Source organism: Scyliorhinus torazame, chromosome 2, assembly GCF_047496885.1.
Source record: "Scyliorhinus torazame isolate Kashiwa2021f chromosome 2, sScyTor2.1, whole genome shotgun sequence".
NCBI lineage: Eukaryota > Metazoa > Chordata > Chondrichthyes > Carcharhiniformes > Scyliorhinidae > Scyliorhinus > Scyliorhinus torazame.
Genome location: NC_092708.1, coordinates 132,242,808 through 132,270,789, shown reverse-complemented (window position 1 = coordinate 132,270,789; position 27,982 = coordinate 132,242,808). Strand labels below are relative to the sequence as shown.

General features: G+C 41.4%; 1 protein-coding gene across 1 annotated transcript in view; it reads left to right on the top strand.

The window, feature by feature from the left end:
- ttn.2 (titin, tandem duplicate 2) overlaps window positions 1-27,982 on the top strand; it is a 415,239-nt gene that overhangs the window by 303,654 nt on the left and 83,603 nt on the right. The window contains exons 189-224 of the mRNA XM_072477296.1: window positions 445-750; window positions 863-1,141; window positions 1,245-1,544; window positions 2,577-2,879; window positions 3,051-3,425; window positions 3,523-3,825; window positions 4,028-4,327; window positions 4,434-4,730; window positions 4,818-5,102; window positions 5,194-5,487; window positions 5,573-5,872; window positions 6,005-6,313; window positions 6,426-6,616; window positions 6,706-7,135; window positions 7,418-7,726; window positions 7,823-7,971; window positions 16,842-16,874; window positions 16,988-17,117; window positions 17,208-17,507; window positions 17,615-17,932; window positions 18,031-18,327; window positions 18,454-18,753; window positions 19,138-19,452; window positions 19,742-19,890; window positions 20,583-20,733; window positions 20,824-21,105; window positions 21,192-21,494; window positions 21,606-21,908; window positions 21,986-22,267; window positions 22,350-22,649; window positions 22,962-23,264; window positions 23,367-23,675; window positions 23,788-24,069; window positions 24,185-24,484; window positions 24,589-24,882; window positions 24,993-27,959. Coding sequence (XP_072333397.1) covers window positions 445-750; window positions 863-1,141; window positions 1,245-1,544; window positions 2,577-2,879; window positions 3,051-3,425; window positions 3,523-3,825; window positions 4,028-4,327; window positions 4,434-4,730; window positions 4,818-5,102; window positions 5,194-5,487; window positions 5,573-5,872; window positions 6,005-6,313; window positions 6,426-6,616; window positions 6,706-7,135; window positions 7,418-7,726; window positions 7,823-7,971; window positions 16,842-16,874; window positions 16,988-17,117; window positions 17,208-17,507; window positions 17,615-17,932; window positions 18,031-18,327; window positions 18,454-18,753; window positions 19,138-19,452; window positions 19,742-19,890; window positions 20,583-20,733; window positions 20,824-21,105; window positions 21,192-21,494; window positions 21,606-21,908; window positions 21,986-22,267; window positions 22,350-22,649; window positions 22,962-23,264; window positions 23,367-23,675; window positions 23,788-24,069; window positions 24,185-24,484; window positions 24,589-24,882; window positions 24,993-27,959 — 12,648 coding nt within the window. The remainder of the gene's footprint in view (window positions 1-444; window positions 751-862; window positions 1,142-1,244; window positions 1,545-2,576; window positions 2,880-3,050; window positions 3,426-3,522; window positions 3,826-4,027; window positions 4,328-4,433; window positions 4,731-4,817; window positions 5,103-5,193; window positions 5,488-5,572; window positions 5,873-6,004; window positions 6,314-6,425; window positions 6,617-6,705; window positions 7,136-7,417; window positions 7,727-7,822; window positions 7,972-16,841; window positions 16,875-16,987; window positions 17,118-17,207; window positions 17,508-17,614; window positions 17,933-18,030; window positions 18,328-18,453; window positions 18,754-19,137; window positions 19,453-19,741; window positions 19,891-20,582; window positions 20,734-20,823; window positions 21,106-21,191; window positions 21,495-21,605; window positions 21,909-21,985; window positions 22,268-22,349; window positions 22,650-22,961; window positions 23,265-23,366; window positions 23,676-23,787; window positions 24,070-24,184; window positions 24,485-24,588; window positions 24,883-24,992; window positions 27,960-27,982) is intronic.

Below are 27,982 nucleotides of genomic sequence, written 5' to 3'. Positions count from 1 at the left end.
CTTTTTCACATTTTCTCCCACATTTACACCCACCAACAATAAACAATAATCAGTAACAAATATGTAAATCCCCATATCAATTACAACGATCCCATCCTCCCACCAAACCCCAAACATTAGCCCGCATGTTTGCACAAACAAATGACAAAAAGGAATTAGAGATCACCCATAGTCGCCATTAACACACACAGCCCCCCTCCCCCCAACCCTCCCACCCACCCGCCCCAACTAATGTTCGATGTTATCCAGTTCTTGAAAGTGCATAATGAATAATGCCCATGAATTGTAGAACCCCTTCATCCTTCCCCTCAGTTCAAACTTAACCTTCTCAAGAGTCAAGAATTCCAACAGGTCCCCCTGCCACACCAGAGCACAGGGTGGAGAGGTTGCTCACCAACCTATCAGGAAGCAGATAACATTTAATATAATTTTGCTTGTGTCTAGGTCCTCCTTCTCCTCCTCTTGAATTACACGTGACTGATGCAAGCAGAGATCACATATCGATTGAATGGAAACCACCAGATAAAAATGGTGGTAGTCCTATTATTGGATACCATGTTGAAATTTGCGAAGCAGGAACAGAGAAGTGGATGAGAATCAATTCTCGCCCAGTAAAGGAACTGAAATACAAAGCAATAGAAGGCATTCTCCCTGATAAGGACTACGTCTTGAGAGTTCGAGCTGTTAATGCCATTGGAGCAAGTGATCCATCAGAAATTTCAGAAAACGTTGTAGCAAAGGATTCTGACTGTAAGGAAAGCTTTATTTTGAAATGGACACTTTCTCGGTCTCAAATTGTTGTTCTTCTATAAATAGAATTAACTTTTGCATTATACTGAAACAAAAATACTTCTTTTAATAGGTAATCCAAGTATCGAAGTACAGACTCAAAATATAACTGTTGTGGAGGGTGAGAAATTGAGTATCCAAGTACCTTTCAGAGCTGTACCAACACCAACAATTTCCTGGTATAAGGATGGAAAGGAAATGAAAGCAGATGACAGAATGACAAAGAAGAGTGCCTATACCCTTGCATCCATTGAGATTACAAAGAGTGTTCATGCTGATGCTGGTGTCTATACCATTACTTTGGAGAACAAACTGGGTTCAACAACAGGCACCATGCATGTTAAAGTTATAGGTAATAATCTGAAATGAATAGAGGGAAACTTCCTTATTTATTTCCTGGCCTGAAATGTTTATTTTCAGATTAAAATAATATATTTTCCCTTGTTTTAATTTAGGATTGCCTGGTCAGTGTAAAGATATCAAAGCAAGTGATGTCACCAAGAGTTCTTGCAAAATAACTTGGGATCCTCCAGACTATGATGGCGGCACTCCAATTTTGCACTATGTTCTTCAACGTCGGGAGGCTGGTAGAAGAACATATACACCAGTAATGTCTGGTGAGAATAAACTGAGCTGGCCAGTGAAGGATCTTATTCCAAATAGTGAATACTATTTCCGTGTAAAGGCTGTTAACAAAATTGGTGGTGGTGAATACACTGAGCTTCGCAACCCAGTTATTGCAGAGGATCAAAAGCGTAAGTATTTTGGGTATTTTGGAAAAAATTCATTGCGAAATAATGGAGCGATTTTCCCACTGCGTTGCACCAGGTACCAATTCTGTTGTGCCGGGAGCATCACAGGAAAGGCTCAAATTGAGCTTTGAAGCCAGATGCAAAACCACGGGCAAGTCACTCTACCCGTGGCGCTTTGCGCTATTTGCATCATGTGCTCACTCCGGGAGCCTCGGAGACCATTGGAGTCCCCCAGGTGGTTGGTGACAGGGCATGGCAGAGCCCTGGCACTTCAGCTGGTACCTGGACACACTGGCAGTGCCAACCTGGCCTTTGGCCCTACCAGTGTGTCAGGAGCAATGCCCAGGTGCCAGGATGGCAATGTCAGGGTACTAGTTTGGCTCTGTCAAGGGTCGGGGCTTGAGGGGGGCCATGCCCAGGAAAGGGGGGGAATGAAGTGTAGGGGGTATGAAGGGGCGGCATGAAGGTTGGGGCACTGCCAGGGTGCCAGGCTGGCACTGTTAAGGTACCCAGCTGGAACCAGTAGTGCCAGAGCACCACCGTGCCCAAAAGCATGCAACTTGGGGCCTCCAATCCCCTCGGACACCCTCACGGGTGCCATTCCATCTGGTCCTTGTTTGTGTGGATCAGTGCTGAACAGTGTACGCCCGAGGTTTCTGAGATGATGGGGTTGAATCCCAAAGTTTCAGGTACCTCGGGAATCTGCACATTAGAGTGGGGCTTATTGCCTCAATCTAATATGCAGATTTGCTAAAAAGTGATTGCGCCCATTGTGCGCTGGATTCACACCACAACCTATTGCGAGATTGCGTTGAACCTCGCGAGGCGTTGCAAGCCGGGTATATCATGGGAGCGGGGTCTCCCAGCTTTCAAAGGCCATGCTGCGCCACGGCAAGCTGCTTTTGTGGCAAACGTGGCCGTTGGATTACGCCCTTAATCATTTTTTTGGGTGAATTGCACCCAAAAACATCTATATAGCCTGCAATCATTGTCATATTTTGAATCCGATTAATTTATTCTTTTAATTTTCCTCAGAACGCCCTGACCCACCAATTGATCTTGAGGTCCACAATCCAACATCAAAATCAGCAACACTGACATGGAAACCGCCTCTTTATGATGGTGGCTGTAAGATCATGGGCTATATCATAGAACAGATAGCTAAAGGAAGTGACAAATGGGAGAGATGCAATGAATACTTGGTTCCTGTTCTGTCTTATACTGTAAAAAACCTTGAGAAAGGAAATGAATACCAGTTCCGTGTACGTGCTGAGAATATTGCTGGAATTAGCGATCCTTCAAGAATAACACCAGGAGTCAAAGCTGAAGACCCAGTTGGTGAGTATTTTTTTCATGTGTGGCGAAGAAAAATCATCCAATGGGTCAAAACTTGATTCCTTCATTTTTATAAATGACCAGCTGAGAAAATAATATGCAACAATTTCAAGGCTGAACAATTCAATAATGAGAGACCAATATTACTTACAATTATTTTGCTTTTCTGTGCAGATCCTCCAAAGGTTTTCCTTGTTGGAAACCTTCAGTTTGGATTAAACGTCAGAAGAGGTGATGAGATTAGTCTTCTGGCCCGTATTTCTGGTTCTCCTTATCCAACTGTGACATGGCTTCGAAACGATGTAGAAATCAAACCTGAAGAAATCAAAAAGAGAGTAGAAAAAATAATACCAGCTAGGAAGAAAGAAGCTGTAGTGGAGGAGCCTTTTACTCTCAGTTTGCCAGAACGTTTAACTGTTGATTACAGCAGAACAGGAGAGTCCCAAATAATGGTTCGGGATTCCCTCCGAAAAGACTATGGAAAATTTACTGTCACAGTTGAAAATGATCATGGTGTCGCCCATGCTAGTTGTGATGTTAATGTCCTAGGTAAGATCTTTCATGGTGCAACAATATTATTTTTACAAGAAGTTACTAAGATGCAAGCATTTACTGTTGTTACTATTAATGCAATTTGGTATTCTAGACACACCTGGCCCACCAATCAACTTTATATTTGAGGAAGTCAGAAAGGATTCAGTCATCTGTAAATGGGATCCTCCTTTGGACAATGGTGGTAGTGAAATTCTTAACTATATCTTGGAGAAGAAGGATAATTCCAAAGCTGGAGTCAGCTGGATTACTGTAACAACAACTCTTCGACATTGCATGTATCACGTGACAAAACTTATTGAAGGGAAAGAGTACATTTTCCGTGTGGCAGCTGAAAATAAATTTGGTCCTGGTCCATTTTGTGTCACAAAGCCACTTACTGCCAAAAATCCATTTGGTAAGTTTTTACTGTTATTGACCATAACCATTGTATAAGGTGCAATGCTTAATTGTTATGTTAAAATTTTACTTATCACAAACATTGTTTAATGATTACCTTATTGATAAAATGTAGTTTCCAACAATTTTGCCAATGATATTTGATATTGGGTTGTTATACCTGTATTGCAATGATACATCTCTTTGTCATTCCTATTTAGAACCTCCTGAGGCACCTGATAAACCTGAAGTGGTGGACGTTACTAGAAATAGTATGGTTGTTACATGGAACGAACCAAAAGATAATGGTAGCCCTATTTTAGGCTACTGGATTGAAAAAAGAGAAATTAACAGCACACATTGGACTCGCGTTAATAAAAACGTGTTAAATGCCCTAGAAGTGAAGGCTGAAGGCCTCATGGAGGGATTAACATATATATTCAGAGTCTGTGCAGAAAATGCAGCTGGTCCTGGAAAATTCAGTTTACCTTCAGATCCCAATTCAGCACGGGACCCAGTTTGTAAGTACTGGCTTAACAACGGCTGATAAACTGAAAAACACATTTTAATGCACCTTTTATTTATTTCACAATTAATAATGTTGTTTTTCTTCTTTTCCTTTTTAAGTGCCACCTGGGCCACCAATACCAAGAGTCCTGGATACAAGTGCAACATCAATAGATGTCATCTGGGATCCACCTATTTATGATGGTGGTGGTGACATCATTGGTTATCATGTCGACAAGCAACTTGTTGGATCAAAGGAATGGTCACGCTGCACAGAAAGATCAGTTAAAGATCTCAAGTTCACAGTCATTGGGGTTCGAGAAGATGCAGATTATATAATTCGCGTGACAGCAGTCAATAATGCTGGGGAAGGAGCTCCTGGTCACACTGAAGCCATAACTGTAATGGATCCAAAAGGTATTAAAAGTTAAGCAATTATTTAGTAGCTGATTTATATTTTTAAATTTTCTCTTTGTTTTTAATAAAGCACATCGTGTTTTGCAGAGCCACCAGTAGTAGAGTTTGACGATAGTGTAAAAGCAGGTGTTCTAAAACAAGCTGGCGAAGTACTCCGACTTCCTGCCACTGTAACAGGCCGACCAAGACCAGAAATTAAGTGGAGCAGGGAAGAAGGAAAACTTGATGAAAATCATGTTGTTATTGAAACAGTTGGTACCAAGACAGAATTAATTATACAAAATGCACAAAGAAGCGATTTTGGCAGATACATGGTCACTGGGTCAAATAGCAGTGGTACCAAATCTGCATGGACCCGAGTGGACATCGTAGGTAAGACACATTCTAAAGCAAACATAAAATAGGTTGGTAATATCAATATTTTAGTTAAATCTAAATGGTGTGTCCCACCTTTTTCTTTCAGATGTGCCTGGCCCTATACTGGATCTAAAGCCTGTAGTTGTTACAAGAAAGATGATACTGCTTAACTGGTCTGAACCTATAGATGATGGTGGTAGTGATATCATTGGCTATGTTATTGAGAAAAAGGATGCTAAAATGCATTCCTGGAGACAACCGATGGAGACAGAGAAATCCAAATGTGATATTGGTGGTCTTCTTGAAGGAGAAGAATATATGTTCCGTATTTGTGCTAAAAATAAATATGGTTGTGGTCCTACTGATACACTTGGACCTATAGCTGCAGTTGATCCCCTAGGTAAGACATGGGAAAAGCAGGGGAATTAAATAATTTCTGTTCATTTATGCCACATGTTTGAATGAAAAATGTATTTTAATAATAGGTCCACCAACGTCGCCTGAGAAATTTACATCCACAGAAAGGACAAAATCAACAGTTACACTTAAGTGGAAGCCTCCAAGAAGTGATGGTGGTCGACCCGTTTTAGGATACTATGTAGAAAAGAAAAAACATGACCAGCCTAAATTTGAGAGAGTTAACCAAATGGTTTGTCCAGATACTACTTTTGTGGTTGATAATCTAGAAGAACTAAACATGTATGATTTCCGTGTCAGAGCTGTCAATGAAATTGGAGAAAGTGAACCATCGATTACTCTTAATGTAATAGTACAAGATGATGAAGGTACATGCATTTAGTAGTTATGTCTTGTGCTCTTGATCTTTTCACATGGAAAATATCAATATGATTTACTTCTAAATTTTCATACTTTAGTAACATTTTTGTTCTTGTTTGATTTGCTTATTTTCTTAACAGTGCCTCCAATTGTGAGACTACGACTGAAAGTTAAAAAAAGTGTTATAGCTGTGAAAGCTGGTGAACCAATTGACATTCCAGCTGAAGTAGAAGGACTTCCTTTACCCAAAATTGAATGGAGTAAAGAAGAGACTGTAATAGAAAAACCAACTGACAGACAGAAGATAGATACTGAAGTAGTATCAAGAACGAATGCAATGACTAAGTTTAGTATCCCGGCAACTATTAGAAAGGATACAGGCACTTATACTATTACTGCCTCAAACCGTCTAGGAACAGCATCCCAATCTGTGGATGTTAATATTCTTGGTGAGAAAGCAAAATAATTGCAACAAAGAACTTGAGAAAATATTATGAGGCGTGTATGATAAATTCCCCCAAATTTATGATTTTGTTTACTTTGCACTTTTTTCAACTTTAGATAAACCTACACCACCAAGAAACCTTAAAGTTATTGACGTCAAAGCAGAATCCTGCTATCTGACCTGGGCTGCTCCTGAGGACAATGGTGGTAGTGAAATTACTAACTACATTGTCGACAAGCGTGATGCAAGCAAGAAGAAATCTGAATGGGAGGAGATCACAAACTATATTATTGAAAGACGATATGGCGTAATGTTTTTTTTTCATATTACTGCATTAAGCTTCTTAATACAGTTTGGCAAAATTTTATATGTGTAACCAAAGTTTTTTCTATGTAGGTATGGAAGCTGACAACTGATGGAGAATATCAGTTTCGAGTAAGAGCAGAGAACAAGTATGGAATTAGTGATGGCTGTATGTCTGAAAAAGTGACAATCAAAGATCCATTTGGCCTCCCAGGACCACCAAGTAAACCAAAAGTGTCCGATGTTTCAAGGTCCTCTATGCTTGTATCTTGGGATCCTCCATTGGACAATGGTGGTTCTCCAATCACGGGTTACTATATTGAGAAACGAGAGGTCGGTGGTGTGTATTGGGCACGCGTCAACAGAGCTCCTCTGACAAAACCAGCTGTAAAAGGCCTAAACTTTAATGTCCTTCGCTTAATTGAAGGTGTTGAGTATCAGTTCAAAGTCATGGCTGTAAATGCTGCTGGAATTGGGCCTCCTAGTGAACCTTCTGATCCTGTTTTGGCAAGTGATCCTAAAAGTAAGTTTCATTGCTGGATATATATGTTTGTTTGCCTCATTTAAAAATATAGCTGTTGATCAAAACTTTGATTAAAGCAAAACCGTCCTAAAATAATCTACATGCAATAATAAATATGATCATATTTTAATAAACGTAAACAAGATTAGATCTGTAACATTGTAAAATATATTTGATGTTTTGTTACACTACTTAAAGCAAGCAAGTAGCACAGAGGCAGAGTCAAACATACTAAAGAAACAGGGTAGATCAACACAAGTATGATTTTTTTTCTCTCTGAAGATCCACCAAGTGCTCCATCCTGTCCTGAAGTCACTGACAAAACCAAGGACACAATATCGCTTGCATGGAAACGCCCTGAAAAAGAAGGTCATAGCCCAATTCAAGGTTATATTGTTGAGATGCAGGAGGAGGGTTCATCTGATTGGACAAGAGCATCAGATCCAGATAAACTAATTCCCAAATGTGAATATGTGGTGCCCAACCTAAAGGTTTTGAAGAAGTACAAGTTCCGTATTAAAGCTGTTAATGCTGCTGGAGAATCTGAACCAAGTTTACCAACTTCAGAAATAATTATGAAGGAAGTTCTAGGTAAGTACCTCTACATTTAGTGAAGAATAAAGTGAAGAATATTGGAATACACTTTTCACAAGTTACAACTAACATATGTTTCTTCTTGATTTACAGAGGAGCCAGATATTACATTGGATGCCAGTGCACCAGATTTTCTCAATTGCTATGCTGGTAAACCTTTGAGAATTCCAACTATTGTCACTGGCCGTCCTACTCCAAAGATTACTTGGGAGTTTGAAGGACTAGCTAAGACAGTATTGAAGGTATGAAGTATTTTAATTATATTTAAATATGTACCTCTGTCCCAGGAAGGAATTTTTTTAAAATTCATTTCTGGAATGTGTGCATTGCCGGCTAGTCCAGAATCTAATGCCTATCCCTAATTGATCTGTGAGCTATCTCAAAGTAAGTATCTTGGGCATGTGGGGTTGAAGATGAATACATTTGGGAAATGTGCTCTAGAAGGTTACTAAAGTGAAATTAATTTGCCAGCTTTGGTAAAACTAAATAATATACTGCAACAATATTTAATTGTTTCATTCTGTTTGCTGTTCCTTGATAACTGTTGTCTTTATTTGTGAGGCTGGTAAAGTTGATTTGTACTTTTGTTTAATCTAGCTTGCACTTATAAGCCTGCTAGGGTTGGAATGGGAGGTTATCAGTCGATCCTCTCAACCTACTGACACTTCTCTATGAAATGTTTTGTTCACATACTCACGACCAATACATGAATAACTTGAGATAGTTTGTACACAACCTTGACTGACCGGTGAAGAATATCCACGGGGTAGATTTCATTTGTACCACCAAGTTGTGAATGATCACTGGTGTAGAAAAGCAAATATGGGGAAAATCTCACATGTGTTACTTCTCTTTCACTTGAATTAAAGGAAAACAAATTGGACAACTCCATCTTGGGTAATGGTAAAGTTGCCATAGACCCAGATGACCATAGGCTCCTTTCCCCTTTGATGGGGGAAGCTGACTGGTGGTGATTTAATCTGAGGATCCCCACACCTCAGGTGAGGGGCAAGATTGAGAAGGCAACGCCTTCATGAATAACGTCAACCGGTCATTCCATCACACGGGACTATCGGATCCCTGGGGTGGCGGAAGTGAGGACTGTTGGGAGGGGTGGGGGGAAGCCCAGCCAACCAACAAAGTCTGCCCATTCCCCTCCATGCCCCCTCTCTGGCCTAGACAAGCCCACTCCTCAAACCCATCTGACAGTGCACCGAGGCAGATTGTAACAGTGTGAACAGGTGTTTAATGTGCACTAATATATACATATACGTACCCTAGCCCCTCTAATTAAACTGTGCCCTGCACCTGTGCCAACTTAGCTAGTGTCTAACTTTCTGGCCTTATGGGCCCTCACGGTACATCTAGATGAATCCCCAGACGATACATCAAGAATGGAGGTGACTTGCTGTGATTCCTGCCCTGTAGACTGACTCCCTGATGGTGGCTGTCCTCTGGGGCGACCGGGCGTGGATGGGCCCGGCTGCTGCTTGGGTGTTCCAGGTGGCGTGGTGCCGCCTTGTTCTGCCCGCTGCCCACCAGATGGAGACCAGTAGTGATTTCTGCCGGCCTCAGCTGTGCCATTGGAGGGGGGGTGGGAGGCGGAGTGGCAGTTGGAGAACGCTGGGAGCCAGGAGAATTCAGCTTTAAACGGGTGCAACTTGTTTAAATGTTCGTTTATGTATGCTAATCTGGGGGGGCGTGGACCGGTTATGTCACCTGCAGCAGGTGGGGAGCAGTGTGATAGGCAACTGGCTCAGAGCCCATTTAGGGGCCCGGAATAACAGGATGTGCGCCGGGTGCAAAATGGCCAGAGGATCACCCCCAAAAGACTTTGGTTGGGATTTTAATGCAGCCTGCAAGAGTAGGAAACATGGCATGCAGGTGACCGAATTAGGAAGAAGTCAAAATTATGATTTCCCCGCAGCAAGTTGGAGATTCCGAGATGAGGTCAGTGACATGTAGGTGTGTTTTGGGATTCAGATCATCCTATGGCGGGTTGGCGCTTGCAATAATAATAATAGTCAATAATAACCTTTATTAGTGTCACAAGTAGGCTTACAATAACACTGCAATGAAGTCACTGTGAAAATCCCATAGTCACCACACTCCGGCTATTGTTCGGGTACAGTAAGGGAGAATTCAGAATGTCCAATTCATCTAACAAACATTTGCATGCTTTGCATGCAATGAATACTCATTGGCATAAAGTTTTTTTTATTGTGTCCTCCCTTCAAGATAAAGTGAGCGGTGCACAAGAATCTTGCGGCACCCAGTTCATATTTGTTTACATGTGGTGTGCAGTAACTAACTTTGTGCAGTTGTGTCCAAGCGGATTTCCTTGTTGAACTCTGTGGCACAAGGGAGAGGAGCCGGAGAATGGTAGCTTGCATGATGGCTTGGGACCAGAAAGGGCAAGTCAGTGGGGGATGGGGGTTGGAGTGGTAGTTGTTGCCCTTTCTAAATCACAGTGTGTCTTAACCAGTATATGGTGGACAAATTACTATGAGACTCAGTTTATCAAACAGAACAATATTTATTCACGCGCACACAATGGTTATGGTTATTCAATCACACACTCCCAATCATAGGTTACACTCTGCACCAATAGTTCCAAGAACTTAACTTGGCAGTGACCAACAAGTGCTAGGCTGATACAGGCCTGTTATCTGTATTTCCGGTTTTGTAGTCTCTTTTAGTTGGTTATAAATCTGGTTCTCTTCTGGCTCTGGTCTTCCTTCTGTTGGTAGCGTGGATGGTCTCCTTGGTCGGCCGGTGGAAGTCACCGTTGTTGGTTACTGCTGCTCAAGAGAAAGAATGGATCTGTGCAGTGACTTTTATGCTGTTTGAATTTCATGACTCTTTTGGTGGGCAGTCTCTGTGCCATTTGCCAATCAATTGATCAGGGCTCGATCAGCTGGATCGATCAATTCCAATCGGGCTGCCACATCAATTTTGGGGTGGACACTCAGTGGCCATGCTTGAAGGTGTTGAATGCGTGAAAGCTTTCCAAATAAGGAAGTTAGGTGCCGCTGTGTCTGGTAAACAAGTGTGATTAACAGGAGAGTTCTATTGATCCTGGGGTGGCCTGGAGATGGCCTTTTACTTATGTTATTCGCATTAACCTGTGAAATCGTTTGAAGTCTGTAAAGCCTTTTGCTGCAACTTTGTTTGATGTGCACTACAGCCTGTTTGTCCATACCCTTGACCACTTTTTCCAGCATCCCTTGCTGGACACCATTTTAGGTGGCTACTTGGTTATGAGGGCTCGGATATGGAGGAGTGAAAGGGTGTTCCAAGTGAGGGCAGAGAGTGAGGTCGGGAGCATGGAGAAGTGATTTGGAAAGTGCCTAGCATCCTGGGTGTGGTGGGAGTGGTGGGAACAGTCAGTCAAGGTAAGAAAATGAGGGGCTTGAAGAACAGTGTCAGTACTGTCCACGGTTGTGTCTATCTCAAGAGTGTTGGCTGGTCGAGACTTTCCAGGCCATTGAGTTCACTTACAAAATTTCAATTATCCCTGCTGAGAGTGATCTGGGACAATGTCCTTTATAATGCATAGAAGGGAGCATCAGTTGAACCTGTAAGTTCAAACATGTCACAGAATGGTGAGTACAACACTGGACACCAACATGAACATTCAATAAAGAGTGAATAAATAAACACAACATTGTTTCTTCCACAATAAAGAAATGTCATGTTATGGGTCCGGGTTTACAGAACCCCAAAGTGTTTCATGGAGTTCAACTGACCCACAAACTTTTAGGTGTGGTACAGCAGAAATGGACAAGTGGTTTTTAAAACAAAACTATGTTTATTCTATGAACTCAAGTTAATCTTTTAAAAACAAACATTGAATATCTTAACACCCATTACTTCAAAGATAACCCCAAAAGACTACAACACTAAATAATCCTTCAAACTGTTCCTTTAAACATCCAAAAGACTTCAAACCTTCAAAAATAGGAGCTCATTAGGTTAAGTTCAATACATTTATAGTCTTTGGATTGCAGAAATCAACAGACCAGCTCTGTGTTTCTTCCTGCAGTTCACAGCAAAACACACAGACACTCCCAGCTGCCTTCTCAAACTTAAATTCAAAAAGCAGAAGTGAGCTCAGCTCCCCCCACCCTCTGACATCACTTCGGTAGTATGATCAGCTCCATTTCTTAAAGGTACATTGCTTAAACATCCATTTCTTAAAGGTACTCTCACATGATAGTCCCTAACTCCCCTGTGAACATCAATGCGTGCAAACCTTGAAGCCAGCCTGTGCATTTAGTGCTCTGACTGAGCCAGTATTAACAAACGATGATGCACATATGAATGACGTAAAACAAATGTAATGTGAAATATTTATAATGAAATTTCAATTCATGCAGCTCAAAAATGTTCACCTCAAGGAACTGAGGTTCACATTTGAACAGGAAAAATTCCAGTTAGCTCTCACAGCAGAACCTGATATTTTGCAGGAAAATCTGTCTTTTTTCTTAGTTTAGACTACCCAATTTCTTTCTCCAATTAATGGCAATTTAACGTGGCTAACTCACCTACCCTGCACATCTTTTTGGGTTATGGGGGTGCGACCCACGCAGACATGGGGAAAATGTGCAAACTCCACACGGACAGTGACCCGGGATCGAACCCAGGTCCTCGGCGGTGTGAGGCAGCAGTGCTAACTTCTGGGCCATCGTGCTGCCCTATTGCAGAAGAATCTCTGCATAGCTCTTAACGCTGAAACAAGTCTCAGTGCCCTAGGATATTACCTCCCCACCTCCTTCCTGGATGCATCTGTTTAAGTACAAGTTTATTTGTGGGTACTTGAGCTTATGCTGGCAGAAGATTTAGGCTGCAAAGCTCAGCTCCATGGAGTCCACCGTGTCAATACTACAGATTCCATTTAGACAAAAAACAGTGTCTGTGCCATGTATGCACATTTCCAGCATTGCCTGTACCAAATATCATTATGGAGAGATCAGTGGCACGGGCATTTTGAACTTACACCAGGTTTATACAGAGTAGACAAATCATGACATCACACACTGACTTGATGCCAGCTCTTCCCTTTTCCCAATTGGTATTGTGGCTAATGCCTCTGTTAAACATGCAGAGCTGAGCATGTGTTAAGCAGCAGGATGGACCCTCCACTGGCTCTTAGTTTATTGATGAAGTCAACAGGGAGTGGTACTGCATGTGTAGTGAGAAGGACTTGGTTCTAACTTCAAGTGCCGCAGTCATACCACTTTCTTCCAGTCATGCATCTGTAGTCACCTTAGCCTGCAACACAATTAATGGAGTGAACACAAAGAGGGCAACCTTCACAGAGAGAGGAGAAGATGGTTTCTCAACAGGAGACCTTATCAATGCAGGAGCATTTGTTTAACCTTTACCCAAGACAGGAGTGGCATATGCATCCACTCTGTTTTGTGAAGGAAATGTTTATGGAAATCTGCCATTGTTTACAGGCAGACCTGTAAGCTCAGAACTGGGCGTGAACAGTGCGGCCAGTAGCTGTTTTTGCCAATAAAAAGGAGTTCATTGTCTTCTCTCTGACCACAGGTAGATAGGTAGGTAGAAAATGCACAGGGTAGCAGATTTCCCCATGGTGCAGGGCATCATCGACTGCAATCGCATGGTTTTGTGGCTGACATATCTTAAGAGTTGAGATGTACTGCAACCTCAAATGTTACTGCTTACTGAATGTGCAGTTGACCATCCTCAGCATATCATGCATTTGAATGCTCACTTTGCTGACAGCAGTCAGGATGCATTCATTTTGTGCCAGTCCACTGCTCTCTCAGCATTTGAGCCACCATATTGACCCCAAGGGTACCTGCAGGACGAAAAGGGCTCTTAGTCTAAAAGCTGGTTCATGACTCTGCTGCATAACCCAAACACATATCGATAGTGAGAGCCATGCACAAAACGTCAAAGATCAGGCCATTGGAGTGCTCAGTAAATATGTTCACTGCCTGGACACACCTGAGGGCTCAATAGTACCCATCGGAGCACGTATCTCAATACATTCCCGAAAGACGTACTTGTTAGGTAATTTGGATATTCGGAATTCTCCCTCTGTGAACCCAAAAAGGCGCCGGAATGTGGCGACTAGGGGCTTTTCACAGTAACTTCATTGCAGTGTTCATGTAAACCTACTTGTGACAATAAAGATTATTATTATTATCCTTGTGACCCCACATCACATCCCTTACACCAGGGAACAATTGAGCAGCTGAAGTACCGGAGAAAGGGAGCAGGCAACCAACAAATAATCTTTCTGTCCAGGCTCTCAGTGATCACCTCATTTTACCACAGTTCTGCTGAGCATAAACTGAAATCCCATTCTGCAAGAATCTCACATCTTGGGCATGATTTAACGAGACATGTTCCAAGTGCCGTAGCGAGGGAGGTTTCCTGAGAACTCCTCGACGGCCACATTTGTGAGCTCCTGACCGCTATTGAACGGTTTTGGGTCCTAGCGAATTCCTCTCTGAGCAAGCCCACGCTTAATTATTTTCAGCACTGGGGAGCTGAGCTCGCTGGCCAGACCGGCACCTCGGAGATCGTGTGGCCATTTTGGAAGAGTGACTCCCCCGATCTCTGAGTGAGCTTGAGGGTCCCCCACACTGCCCACCGATGGGCAGTGTCACCCCGCACACATGGGCATTGCCAACACACCCCTCCCCACCCAGTGAGGACGCCCCATCATGGGGTCACTGAGGGTCCTGGTTTTCAGGCTTCCGCACCCGCTTATAGCCTCCCCCCTTTCCAGGACCCCTATGCTGCACCCTCCAACATTCCAGAGGCCACCCATACCCACCCTTTTGCTCCCACCCTCCATACCGCCCTCATCCCTCCTCTCACGGGCATTGCTCCCTCTGGCCTGGACCCTTGGCATTGCCACCGACATTGATGTTCTGGCACCCTGTCAGTGCTCCTGCCAGCCTGGCAGTGCCACCTTGGAATCTTGGCAGTTCCAGGGTGATGGTTCCAAGGTACAGTGCCAAGGTGCCCGGGTATCACCCTTCCCTGACCATCCAGAGGCCTCCAACGTCCTGTGAGACCCTCCAGGTGCTAATCCGCCTGGACCTCTTTTGTGTGGGCCAGTACTAATCGTTGTCAGGGGTCCTCTTGCTGACAAGCCCATTAGATCTCTGTAGGCCATTAGATTGGGCGACCGTCTCGTTAATGACATGGAGATTGGCCTTGATTTGTGATTATTGTTTACTCGCCATGCCTAAGCGAGTTCCGGAATCTGCCAACAGGAACGAGCCAGTTTGTTTGCAAACCACTTGGTGCCTGGTGAGGTTCCCAATTTAGGCCGCACCCACGATTGAACCGGCTCACATGGATTCTTGCCATGTGTGACAAAGCTGCTAAATCGCGGCCCTTATCTTCCCTCTGTCACTGACTAGCACTGTGTCCTCTTGGCCACAAGGCTGAAATAAAAATCACCACAAAATAACAATTTCATACCAACTTGATCCAACAAAACCATAAAGTGCTCAAACAACCATCCTTGTTCAGCACTTTCACAGTAATAAGCTTTGATTTCATGTCCTCACTCTAGGCTTCCACTGCAATACCTTGGTTTTGGGTGACTCTGCTTGTATTGTAATGGAAGCTGAGGCATTGGTCATCGAACACTACTTCGTGGTCAGGTTCACAAGTGTTCGCATGGAGTTAGCCACCACCTTCATAATGAAATTGATGGGCTACACACTCTGTGCAAACATCTGTGCCTAGTTGGAATTGGATTCCTCCATGTTCCTTGTCTGACGGGCAGCAGGCTGTCTGGCAGGCCAATCAGTGTTGGGTAACTGTTCATCAGCTTTTTTTCTGTAGGCCACCTCATTTAAGTCTTCGTCTCTTCTGCAGCAGAATCTGTTTGCTACATCGCTATCCGGGAGGAAGCCATGTGATCTTTTCCTCCTGGTAGCCCTTACATGCCCATTGACTCACGCCTTGCAGATCTTGCCTCTATGCTACCCTCTAAATTTCAGCTTTGTCAGTATCTGAGTCGGTGGCTACGGGTTTAAATTGAGTGATGGAGTTTCTTCCTCTTTAGTTTTTGTCCATCTAGGCCTCAGCCTCCCACATCACTGTCTGGACAGTGGCAGTCCTTGGGTATTAAGGCGGAAGGGAAGGTTTGTGGTGAGGAAAGGGGGGAATGCAAGGATGCATATCTACACCTTCAACGGACTGAAAAGATGGCAGTGTGTGAACGCTAGAATATTGGTGTATGGCTTACAGCAACTCTAAATGTGTGTGGGTGAAGGAACACTATGAATGTGAGAGAAGAGCCATGGATAATCAAAATTGTTGGAAGGCAAGTGAAGGGAATGAGGTAAATGGAGCGTGTGAGATGTATTTAGTTATCATGGCCATTTTTGTGAGGTCATTAAACTGTTATGGCATCCAGATCCTCGGGGTTATACTGCTGGCATTGACTGCAATGGCTACCAGCTCCCATTACCTGCTCCTCCTACCCCATTCTGAATTAACTTTAGTTTGGAGTGGGCTGTACATCTAATGCGGAATGTCCAAGTCACACAATGAGTGATTAAGGTTTGGAATGCACTGCCTGAGAGTGTGGTGGAGGCAGATTCAATTGAAGCATTCAAAGGAGAATTAAATTGTTAACTGAAAAGGAAGAATGTGCAGGATTACGGGAAAGGCGGGAGAATGGCACAAAGTGAATTGCTCATTTGGAGAGCCAGTAGAGACATGGTGAGCTGAATGGCCTCCTTCCACACTGTAACACTGTAACAATTCTGTGATTTGTAAGGTACTTTTCATTCATTAAATACTAGTGTCTTTCACAAACTATGATCCCTCCCAGCTATCACCTCTACATTGATACTATTTGTGGTTTTGGCCAGATTAGTTATTTCCTTATTTGAAGTTGTTTTAAGTCATCACTGGGTCAAGATGAATGGAACCATTATGCAGGCCCTGGCTGAAGGTCCTGTATGGACTCATCCAGTATGGCATCATGAGAAAAATAATTGGGGGAAAGCTTAACATGGAACAAATCAATCATCATTGATCATAGTTCTTCCTAAACAAGGATTAAACAGATTTTGTAACATTTGATATTTTACTGTTTGTCTAGGATGAAGGACATAATCTCCCAGCTGATGCCCAGGTAATAATATGGTTAATGATTATTTTACAGTTGTATTTTGGAAATTTTGGAATGTAGAAATTGAATTTGCATGTTACTTGCTGATTAATTATTAATAATTTTGTGTTTAATAGGTGGAAAGTATCAAAAATAAATCAACCGTGGTTATTCCAGAATGTAATAGAAGTCACTCTGGTCGATACAGTATTACTGCGAAGAACAAGGCTGGACAAAAGACATTAAACGTCAGAGTAAATGTTCTTGGTACGTCATTATATTGTTGGATTGTATTTGAAAGAGAATAAATTGTAATAGTTTAATTTGATTATTAAATTAATTTTTTGTGTGTTACAGACATGCCAGGACCACCAAAAGATCTCAAAGTAAGTGACATTACAAGGAGCTCCTGCAGACTCTCATGGAAGCCCCCAGACAATGATGGTGGAGATAGAATTAAATGCTATGTTGTGGAGAAAAAGACTGTGGAAGGAAAGGCTTGGGTAAAAGCGAACGCTGCCTGTGCAGGCACAACATTTGTTGTGCCTGACCTTGTTGAAGGTCAAGAGTACTTCTTCCGCGTCCGGGCAGAAAACCGATTTGGCATTGGTGCACCAGTCGAAACCATTCAGAGGACTAAGGCTAGAGATCCAATTCGTAAGTTTATAGTTTTAGAAACTTATCTCGTCAGAGATCAGTATAATTTATTTTAGAGTACATACTTTTTGTTATATTTTTGTTTACGACTATCTTCTATATTTCAGACCCCCCTGAGCCTCCAACAAAACTCAGAGTTGGTTTGATTACTAAGAATTCTGTTTCACTTACTTGGAGGCCACCAAAGAAAGATGGAGGGGCTCCAGTAACGCATTACATTATTGAAAGTCTTTCCTTGGATCCGACTGGCCAAACGAAGGAAACCTGGAAGCAATGCAATAAACGTGATGTGGAAGAAACTAAGTTTACAGTAGAAGATCTTACTGAGGGTGGACAATATGAATTCCGTGTGAAAGCTGTTAACGAAGCTGGTGCTAGTAAACCATGTAACCCTGTTGGACCTATCATTGTGAAAGACCAAACATGTAAGTGCTAACACAATTTTAGCATAACACACCAATGTAACAATAGAACATGCCGAATTTAAACCTAATTAATATGTACTAAATGTTCCCATGTCTAGGTGCACCTGAAATTGAACTGAATGAATTTTTAGAAGCAGAACAAAATACAGATATCAGCATTATAGCCAAAGTCAAGGGCACACCATTCCCAACTTTGACATGGTACAAAGCACCTGTCCATAAACCAGAAGAAAAATCTAAAGTAGAATATGATCAACACGTCAACAAAATTGTGACTGAGGATGGTTGTACTTTACTAATTCATCAGTCCCTCCGAAAGGACACTGGTCTTTACACCTTGACTGCTAAAAACAATCTGGGAGCCGCTTCTAAGGAAATGAGACTTAATGTTCTTGGTAATGACTTTTATAATTTATCTCTTTATTCCTAATGTTGGCAATGCAATTATAACTGCATTCCTGTCACTTGCCATATCGAGTGTAATTGAATCTATTTTTATTTTGACTTGTTTTAATACTTAGGCCGCCCTGGTCCTCCAGTTGGTCCTATTAAGTTTGAAGAAATTAGTGCTGAACAGATGACCTTATCATGGCTCCCTCCAAAAGATGACGGTGGCTCCAAGATTACTAACTACGTTGTTGAAAAGAAAGAAGCAAGTAGGAAGACCTGGATTCAAGTTACCAATAATGTTAAAGAGTGCATTTGCACAGTACCCAGGTTATTGGAAGGACACGAATATGTATTCCGCATCATGGCTCAGAATAAATACGGTGTTGGTGCACCTCTTGACAGTGAACCAGAGACAGCAAGAAACCTGTTTAGTATGTATTGAAATACATTTCCTCCTGATATTCCATAATTTGTTATTTCTGATTTTTCAGATGCATCCACACTGTTTAATTCTTCACATTTAACAGTGGATAGTAAAATTGTTGATCCTGAGTTCGAAGTTCATATCTAGTAGTACAAGGCAGTTTATTGTTGAGAAAAAATTCTTAAGTTAAAATTTGTACTAATTATTGTTCAGCCTGCATAATCCTGTGCATTCCCTAACAAAAGTTATTTGAATTTTGTGCTCGAGTGCTTGAAGATTTTTTGAGCATTAAATATTCCACCTTTAATTTCAAAATGACTGTCAGAATATACTCAGGTTACCTCCCGTTGTAGATTTGGAAAATACCAATGAAATGTATATTTTTTTAAAGCTGTACCTGGAGCTTGTGACAAACCAACTATAAGTAGTGTGACCCGCGATTCTATGATCGTCAACTGGGAAGAACCAGAATATGATGGTGGTTCTCCAGTAACTGGCTATTGGTTGGAGCGTAAAGAGACCACCGGGAAGAGATGGAATAGAGTAAATCGTGATCCAATTAGGATTATGCCACTTGGGGTATCCCATCAAGTAACTGGTCTTATTGAAGGCTCAGATTATCAATTCCGTGTGTACGCCATTAATGCAGCAGGCATTGGACCGCCAAGCCAGCCTTCTGACCCAGTGACAGCAAGAGATCCCATAGGTAAGCATACATTTTTGCTTAGAGTTTTCAAACTTTTATATGTGGGAGTCATCTGTAAATTTTAACATACTAGTGCAAACTATTTTCACATTCCTAGGAACCAACTATCCTAACTTCTAACACTAATAGCTGCCCATAAGTAAAGCAATGTAATCTTGTAAACAACATTTTTATTAATGTAAAGTAACAGAAGCAACAAGCAAGTAGGGTCAACTAACAAAGAAATGTAATAGATTAACCAAATTATTTTGATAGTTTGTTACGAATGTTCCTTTTTTTTTATAAACAGCACCACCTGGCCCTCCATTCCCTAAGGTGACAGACTGGACAAAGTCAACTGTAGACCTTGAATGGGCTCCACCAACAAAAGATGGTGGATCTAAGATTACTGGTTATTTTGTTGAATTTAAAGAGGAAGGAAAGGAAGAATGGGAAAAGGTAAATGCATCAATAATGGTTTGGAATATATTAAATATAAGGCTACGTTTCTGGTTTCTATTCCTATGCCTTTGCCAGGTGCAGGATAGACAGAGCAAAACTGAATTGTAATCTGCCAGAACAGGCCTTAAGAGTTCCCAAATTTGATGTGCCTGGCCATTTAATGGCTCAGTATCAACCCCACTGCAGCATCTCCCCTTGGCAGGGCCATACAATGAGTGTGAAACAAAGGTTAAGCTGAAGTCACTTAGACCTACAATGGCAATTCTGCTCCATTAGCCTCAGGCTCTTCTGGCTACTGTTGAAGAACAGCAACTGAAGGCCTCAAGTTCTGAAGTGCCCCAGAAATCTAAAGGCTTGTCACCTTTTTTGGTTTCCCTTCACTTGGTCACATGACTCTCCCAGACCCTCCCATATGAGAAGACCCAAACTCAAAATCCAGCACCAGCTCCTCCAGCTGTTGCTGAATTTAGTTGTTGAGATTGAAATGCACTTCAGTTCCATGACAACTGCTGGCAATGTACATGCTAGTGCATCTATTGTCAGCACAGGACTTATTTCACCTTCAAAGGAAGGCACAAATTCTCGCGCAGTGTGGAAAGGGCAGAAATCCAGCATCATAGTTTTCTTGCTCCAGTCTCTCTTGCTCAGTCTTGGCTAATATGTTTGCCTTTTGTGCTGTTTCTTCATAGGTAAAAGACAAAGAAGTTCGAGGCACAAGGTTTGTTGTACCAGGACTGAAGGAAGGCAGTTTGTACAGATTTAGAGTAAGGGCAGTAAATGCTGCTGGAGTTGGTGATCCAGGGGAGGTTTCTGACGTCATTGAAGTCAAGGATAGAACAGGTAAAAAAAATAAAGACTTTTGTTGCATTTCTTCTGTATTACTTTGACAATTATATTAATTGATATCATTATATTTTTTATTTATTCTAGTCATTCCAGACATTAACTTGGATGCTAGCATGCGAGACAGAATTGTGGTGCATGCTGGTGGTGTCATTCGTATGTTGGCATATGTGTCAGGTAAACCGCCTCCAGAGATCACATGGCATAGAGATGAAAAACCAGTACCAGGAGAAGCTACAATTGAAACGACAGCTATCAGTTCTTCTCTTGTCATTAAGAATTGTCAGAGAAAACATCAAGGTGTGTACAATCTCATTGCAAAGAATGCAGGAGGTGAAAGAAGAAAGACCATTCTTGTTGATGTTTTAGGTAAGTATTCTTACTTTCTGATTTTACACTCCATGCAATCAACTTTTCTTAAGAATGTAAGTAAAATCAATATATTTTTATTGCAGATGTTCCTGGGCCAGTTGGCGAACCTTTCCGCTGTGAAAACCTGACAAATGATTCTTGCAAATTGACCTGGTTCCTTCCGGATGATGATGGTGGATCTGCTGTCACCAATTATATCATTGAAAAACGTGAAGCTGAACGACGAGGCTGGTCCCCTGTCACATACACAGTCACAAGGCAGAATGCTATTGCTCAGGGTCTAATTCAAGGAAATAGTTATTTCTTTCGAATTGCTGCTGAAAATATCATAGGCATGGGCCCATGGGTGCAGACAGCACAAGAAACTGTGGTTAAAGAACCAATATGTAAGTAATCTTTCCAGTTACATGTTTTCCCCCCATCTTTAAGTATTAAAGAAATCAATTGTAACTACTGAATACATTAATTTTAATATATTTTTCCTAACTAACTTGCAGCTGTCCCTGAACGTCCTGAAGATCTTGAAGTAACAGCAGTAACGAAGCAATCAGTTAGCTTGAAATGGAACCCTCCGAAATACGACGGTGGTGCGGACATTACAATGTACATTCTTGAGGGCCGTCTTATTGGCAAAGAAAGGTTCATCAAGCTCACTAAAGAGAAATTGTTGGATCGGATTTTTAAGCATAGTGGATTAAAGGAAGGTGACACTTATGAGTATCGTGTCAGTGCTGTGAACCAAGTTGGACAGGGCAAACCATCATTCTGCACAAAACCAATAACTTGCAAGGATGAACTTGGTAAGGTTCCATTCAAAAATGTTTTCAGAAATATCTCTTTCCTCCCAGAAAGGCACTAACTGTCTTATTATCTTTAGAACCACCGACACTTGAGCTGGACTTCCGCGACAAGTTTGTTGTGCGCGTCGGTGAATCTTTCAGCCTGACAGGGAAATATAAAGGGAAACCTGCTCCAAAGGTTTCTTGGTTGAAAGATGATGTTGCAGTTGAAGAAACTGGTCGTCTAAAGATAAACACTACACCGTCAAAACTGTGTCTGGGGATTCTAAAAGGTGTTCGTGATGACTCGGGTAAATACTGTGTGGTTGTGGAGAACAACACAGGGGCACGAAAGGGTCTCTGTCAAGTGACTGTTGTTGGTAAGTTAGTTATTTTTATTCTTATTCAGTTTTAAATCTTGTAAATAGGAAACAGAATTGAAACAAAATGTTGTTTTTTCAGATCGTCCACAACCTCCAGTTGGCCCAATTGAGTTCAATGAAGTTCACAGAGATCACATGGTTATTTCCTGGAAACCTCCACTGGATGATGGAGGCAGTATGATCACTAATTATATTGTTGAGAAAAGAGATACAAACCGAGAACTATGGATGCCTGTTACTTCCTCAACTATTAAAACGACTTGCAAAGTTCCGAAATTAATTGAGGGTAGAGAGTATATTATCCGTATCTATGCTGAAAATATGTATGGAATCAGTGATCCATTGCTTTCAGAAGAAATGAAAGCTAAAGATCGTTTTAGTAAGTGTTTGACTTTAGAATTTCCTAGTTAATATATTAAGCACAATAAAAAACAAGCAAATGCTCAGAACAGCAAATTAAGAATCTTGCATTTTCCCATAACTAAGCCCATCAAAAGTAAGGTAGAATTCTGATTTCATATAAAGTATTAAAAAATTTATGGTTCGGCTATTAAATCGTTTTAGTTATAAGTGTTGCATACAACGAAGGTGTCTTGTTCCTATTTTGTCAACAAGCTTGTAAAACATTAAGAATGAGGGAGAAATCTTTGTTTTTATTTTTCTTATTCCGGTTTTATTATTTTCTCTAAAGGGGTTCCTGAAGCACCAGAACAACCAATTATAAAGGATATTAGTAAGGATTCTGCTGTAGTGGTTTGGAATAGACCACGTGATGGCGGCAAGCCTATCATGAAATATATTGTGGAAAAGAAAGAAACCATGTCCAATCGCTGGGCAAGAGTAACCAGGGAGCCAATTTATCCAGACACTCAGTACAAAGTAACTGACCTGCTTGAAGGCTGTGAATATGAATTCCGTGTTTCTGCAGAAAATGAAATAGGAGTTGGTGATCCTAGTCCGCCATCAAAACCCATCTTTGCAAAAGATCCAATTGGTATATGAAACATACACTCAATTTCTTTTTTCCTTCAAAATAATTTATGTAATGTATGCATTTGGGTTTATAATAACCATATTTTTAACTATTTTTGTTCAGTCAAACCAAGCCCACCCATTAACCCTGAAGCAGTGGACCACACTAAATCTACTGTTGATTTATCTTGGCTACCTCCACGCCATGATGGAAAAGGGAAAATATTAGGTTACTTAGTGGAGTTCCAGAAAGTTGGTGACGAAGAGTGGAAGAAAGCAAATCAAACGCCGGATTCCTGCGCTGACACTCATTTTAAGGTGACGGGTCTTACTGAAGGCAATACATACAAATTCCGGGTGATGGCAGTCAATCAGGCTGGCGCGTCAGATCCGGCTTATGTCCGCGATCCAGTTCAAGCAAAAGACAGGCTTGGTGAGTGTGTGACAGGAATACAATGTGGATCGTTCCACATTGACGAATTTTACTATTAACCCTGTTCTTGTGGGTTGTCTGTTCACTCAAAAGCTTTTTCTTCCTTTTGCAGAGGCACCTGAATTGTTTGTGGATGCTAATATGACTCGAAATGTAAACCTAAAAGCAGGAACTACTTTAAACCTCAGTGCAAACATAAAAGGAATGCCATTTCCAAAGATCACATGGAAAAAGAATGACATGGAAGTCCCACTGAAAGCTGATATTGAAATTACTCCCGTTCGCAGCAAGCTTGAAATCCGTAATACAGTTAGAGGTGACAGTGGAAGTTATTCACTCACAGCTGAAAATGAAGCTGGAAGCAAGAGTGCTACGTGTATAGTTACAGTATTAGGTAATACAGCTGGAACACAAAGATTGTAGGAACAATCTGTTGATTTAACACAATCTTGATCTATTTGTCTTTTTTTCAGTAATTACAATATTAAGAATGCATTAATTATTTTCAGACAAACCTGGACCACCACGTAACCTGAATATTAGTGAAGTTAGAAAAGATTCATGCTATCTGACGTGGAAGGAACCAGAAGATAATGGTGGTGCTGTTATCTCAAACTATATAATTGAGAAAAGAGATGTTGCAGATCCTCGGTGGGTCCCTGTCTCATCCACAACCAAAAAGCACAGCATTATGGCTAAGTACTTAATGGAAGGAACTCAATATTTATTCCGTGTGGCTGCTGAAAATCAATACGGTAGAAGTGGCTTCATTGAATCAACGAAACCTATAAAGGCACTTAATCCAATATGTAAGTTCTTATTTGCTGATATTAACATTTCACTCAGTCAAGCTCACAACTTCTGTACCAGCCCATAACAGCTAAATTATCATGTTATCATCTTATTTTTATAGCTCCACCTGGACCACCAAAGAACTTACACCATGTTGATGTGGACAGGACAGAAGTGTCTCTTCTTTGGAATTATCCAGATCGTAATGGAGGCTCTGAAATCACAGGATTTTTAGTTGAATACCAAGAAGAAGGAGCACAAGACTGGATTATATTTAAAACTGTTAGCATACCAGAATGTGTTGTAACTGGTTTAGAACAAGGAAAGACGTACAGGTTCCGTGTTAAAGCTCAAAATGCAGCTGGGCTTGGTCGTCCAGATACAACAGTACCTATATTCTGCCAGGAGAAATTAGGTTAGTTAAATTGACTCACATTATTTACTTTGTGTTTTCCATTGCTTTCAATCTGCAATTCATTGATATTTCATGATACTCATTTGTTTCATATATGCTTTTGTTTTTAGTATCCCCATCAGTGGATATTGATGTAAAGCTGATTGAAGGTCTTGTTGTGAAAGCTGGCAGCACAGTCAGACTTCCTGCTTTAATGAGAGGTATTCCTCCTCCTTCAGCGAAGTGGGTCACTGACAATACTGAGCTTAAATCAGAAGGCAGTTACAAAATCGATACTGACAACTATTCAACAGTCCTTACTATTAAGGATTGTACCAGAAAACATACTGGTGAATATATACTTACTGTTTCCAATCCAGCTGGCAGCAAGACAGTGGCACTACACTTAACAGTCTTGGATGTTCCTGGTCCTCCTGTTGGCCCAATCAATATCCTTGAAGTAACACCACAGCACATGATTATCTCTTGGCGTCCACCGAAGGATGATGGTGGAAGTCCTGTCATCAATTACATTATTGAGAAACGCGAAACCAAGAAAGAAACCTGGGGTGTAGTTAGCTCTGGAAGCACAAGCACTCAAGTTAAAATTCCCCGTCTTCAGAAAGGATGTGAATACATTATGCGTGTTCGAGCAGAAAACAAAATTGGTATTGGTGAACCACTGGAGTCTAAGCCAACTGTTGCCAAGTACATGTTCGATGTTCCAGGCCCACCCACTAAACCAGCGATTTATGATGTCTCAGAAAATGCTGTAACAGTTTCCTGGGGCATACCAAAGTATGATGGTGGTAGCCCAATTATTGGTTACATTATGGAACGCAGAGAAACAACTGGTAAATGGATACGAGTGAATAAGACGCCAGTATTAGATCTAAAAATGAGAACTGTTGGACTTTTTGAAGGGAATGTGTATGAATTCAGGATCTTTGCTGAAAATATTGCTGGCCTAGGTAAACCATCACCGATCTCTGATCCAGTCTCAGCAAAGCGTCCTATTAGACCGCCTGGACCACCAATCAATCCTAAACTCAAAGACAAGGCGAAAGAATCTGTTGACTTAGTCTGGACAAAACCCACCAAGGATGGTGGCAGCCCAATCTTAGGATATATTGTAGAATGTCAAAAAGCAAGTACGACACAGTGGAATAGAATTAATAAAGATAATTTAATCGAGCAATGTGCTTTTAGAGTACCTGGACTAATTGAAGGCAATGAATATCGATTCCGCATAAAAGCTGCAAATGTTGTTGGTGAAGGTGAGCCAAGAGAACTACCAGAATCCGTAATTACAAAAGACATTCTTCATCCTCCAGAGCTAGAACTTGATATTGTTTGTCGTGAGCTGGTCACAGTTCGTGTGGGAAAAACTATTAACATAACTGGCCGTGTTAAAGGCCGACCAGATCCAGAAATTACATGGTCAAAAGAAGGCAAAATACTCTCTGATGAGAAACGTGTAAAGATGAATAATGACTACCCTGTTATACAGCTCTTGATTAAAGAGGCAACCAGAGCCGACCATGGTAAATATATTATTGTTGCTAAAAATAGCAGTGGACATGCCCAAGCTGCAGTTACTGTCAATGTACTTGATAGGCCTGGCCCTTGCAAGAACATCAAGGTAACCTATGTCACTAAAGATTCCTGTATGCTTGCCTGGGAAAATCCAGATGATAATGGAGGCTCAGAAATTACTAACTACATAGCAGAAAATCGTCAACCCAGCCAGAGAGGATGGTCTGTGATCTCATCTGATTTGACTAAACGTGTGGTCAAAGTTCCACTTACAACAAATCGTGAATACTTCTTCCGCGTGTGTGCAGAAAACAAAGTAGGACTAGGTCCAACCATTGAAACCAAAACACCAATCTTAGCCATAGATCCTGTTGAAAGACCTGGAGAACCTGAAAATTTTCACGTTGCTGATATTGGAAAGACATTTGTCTTGCTTAATTGGAGGAGACCTGATTATGATGGTGGTAGTCCTAACCTATCTTATCATGTTGAAAGAAGGTTAAAGGATTCAGATGAATGGGAAAGATTACACAAAGGAAGTATTAAAGCCACTAGTTTCATGGCTGACCGCTGTATTGAGAATCAGACCTATCAGTTTAGAGTTCAAACTAAGAATGAAGGTGGTGAAAGCAACTGGGTGAAGACAGATTATATTATTGTTAAACAAGAAATGCAGAAGCCAGTCTTGGATCTAAAGCTATCTGGAGTGCTAACTGTAAAAGCAGGTGACACCATCAGAATTGAGGCAACTCTCAGAGGCAAACCTCAACCAGAAGTTGTTTGGGTAAAGGACAAAGATGCAATTGATCTTAGCAGATCACCTAGAGCTAAGATTGAAACAACTACGGACACATCCAAACTCACAGTAACTAAAGCGAAACGTGATAACAGTGGCAAATATGTAATCACTGCAACTAATCCAGCTGGTAGCTTTACAGCATACGCTACCGTAAATGTTTTGGATGTACCAAGTGAAGTCAGAAATCTAAAGATCTCTGCCATTGCAAGTGATAGGTGTAGAGTCAGCTGGGACCCACCAGCAGATGATGGCGGTTGTGAAATTCAAAACTATGTTCTAGAGAAGTGTGAAAGTAAGAGAATGGTCTGGTCCATATTCTCCGATTCTATAATTACCGATTGTGCAAATGTCACTCGTCTTATTGAAGGAAATGAATATATCTTCCGGGTATATGCAGAAAACAAAATAGGCACAGGTCCACCAACAGAAACAAAGCCAATGGTAGCTAAGACACAGTTTAATAGACCTGGCCCTCCGGACGCACCTGAGATCACTAAAGTTAGCAAGGAAGAAATGACTGTCGTTTGGAATGCGCCAGAAGATGATGGTGGAAAATCAATCACAGGATATATATTGGAGAAGAAAGAGAAGCGATCTCTTAGATGGGTTGCAATCACCAAAACTGCAATCCCAGAGAGGCGTATGAAGGTTACAAATCTGGTTCCTGATCATGAATACCAGTTCCGTGTCAAAGCTGAAAATGAAGTTGGATTAGGAGAACCAAGTCCACCATCAAGACCTGCAATAGCAAAGGATCCTATGGGTATTTATTATATAACATTTCTT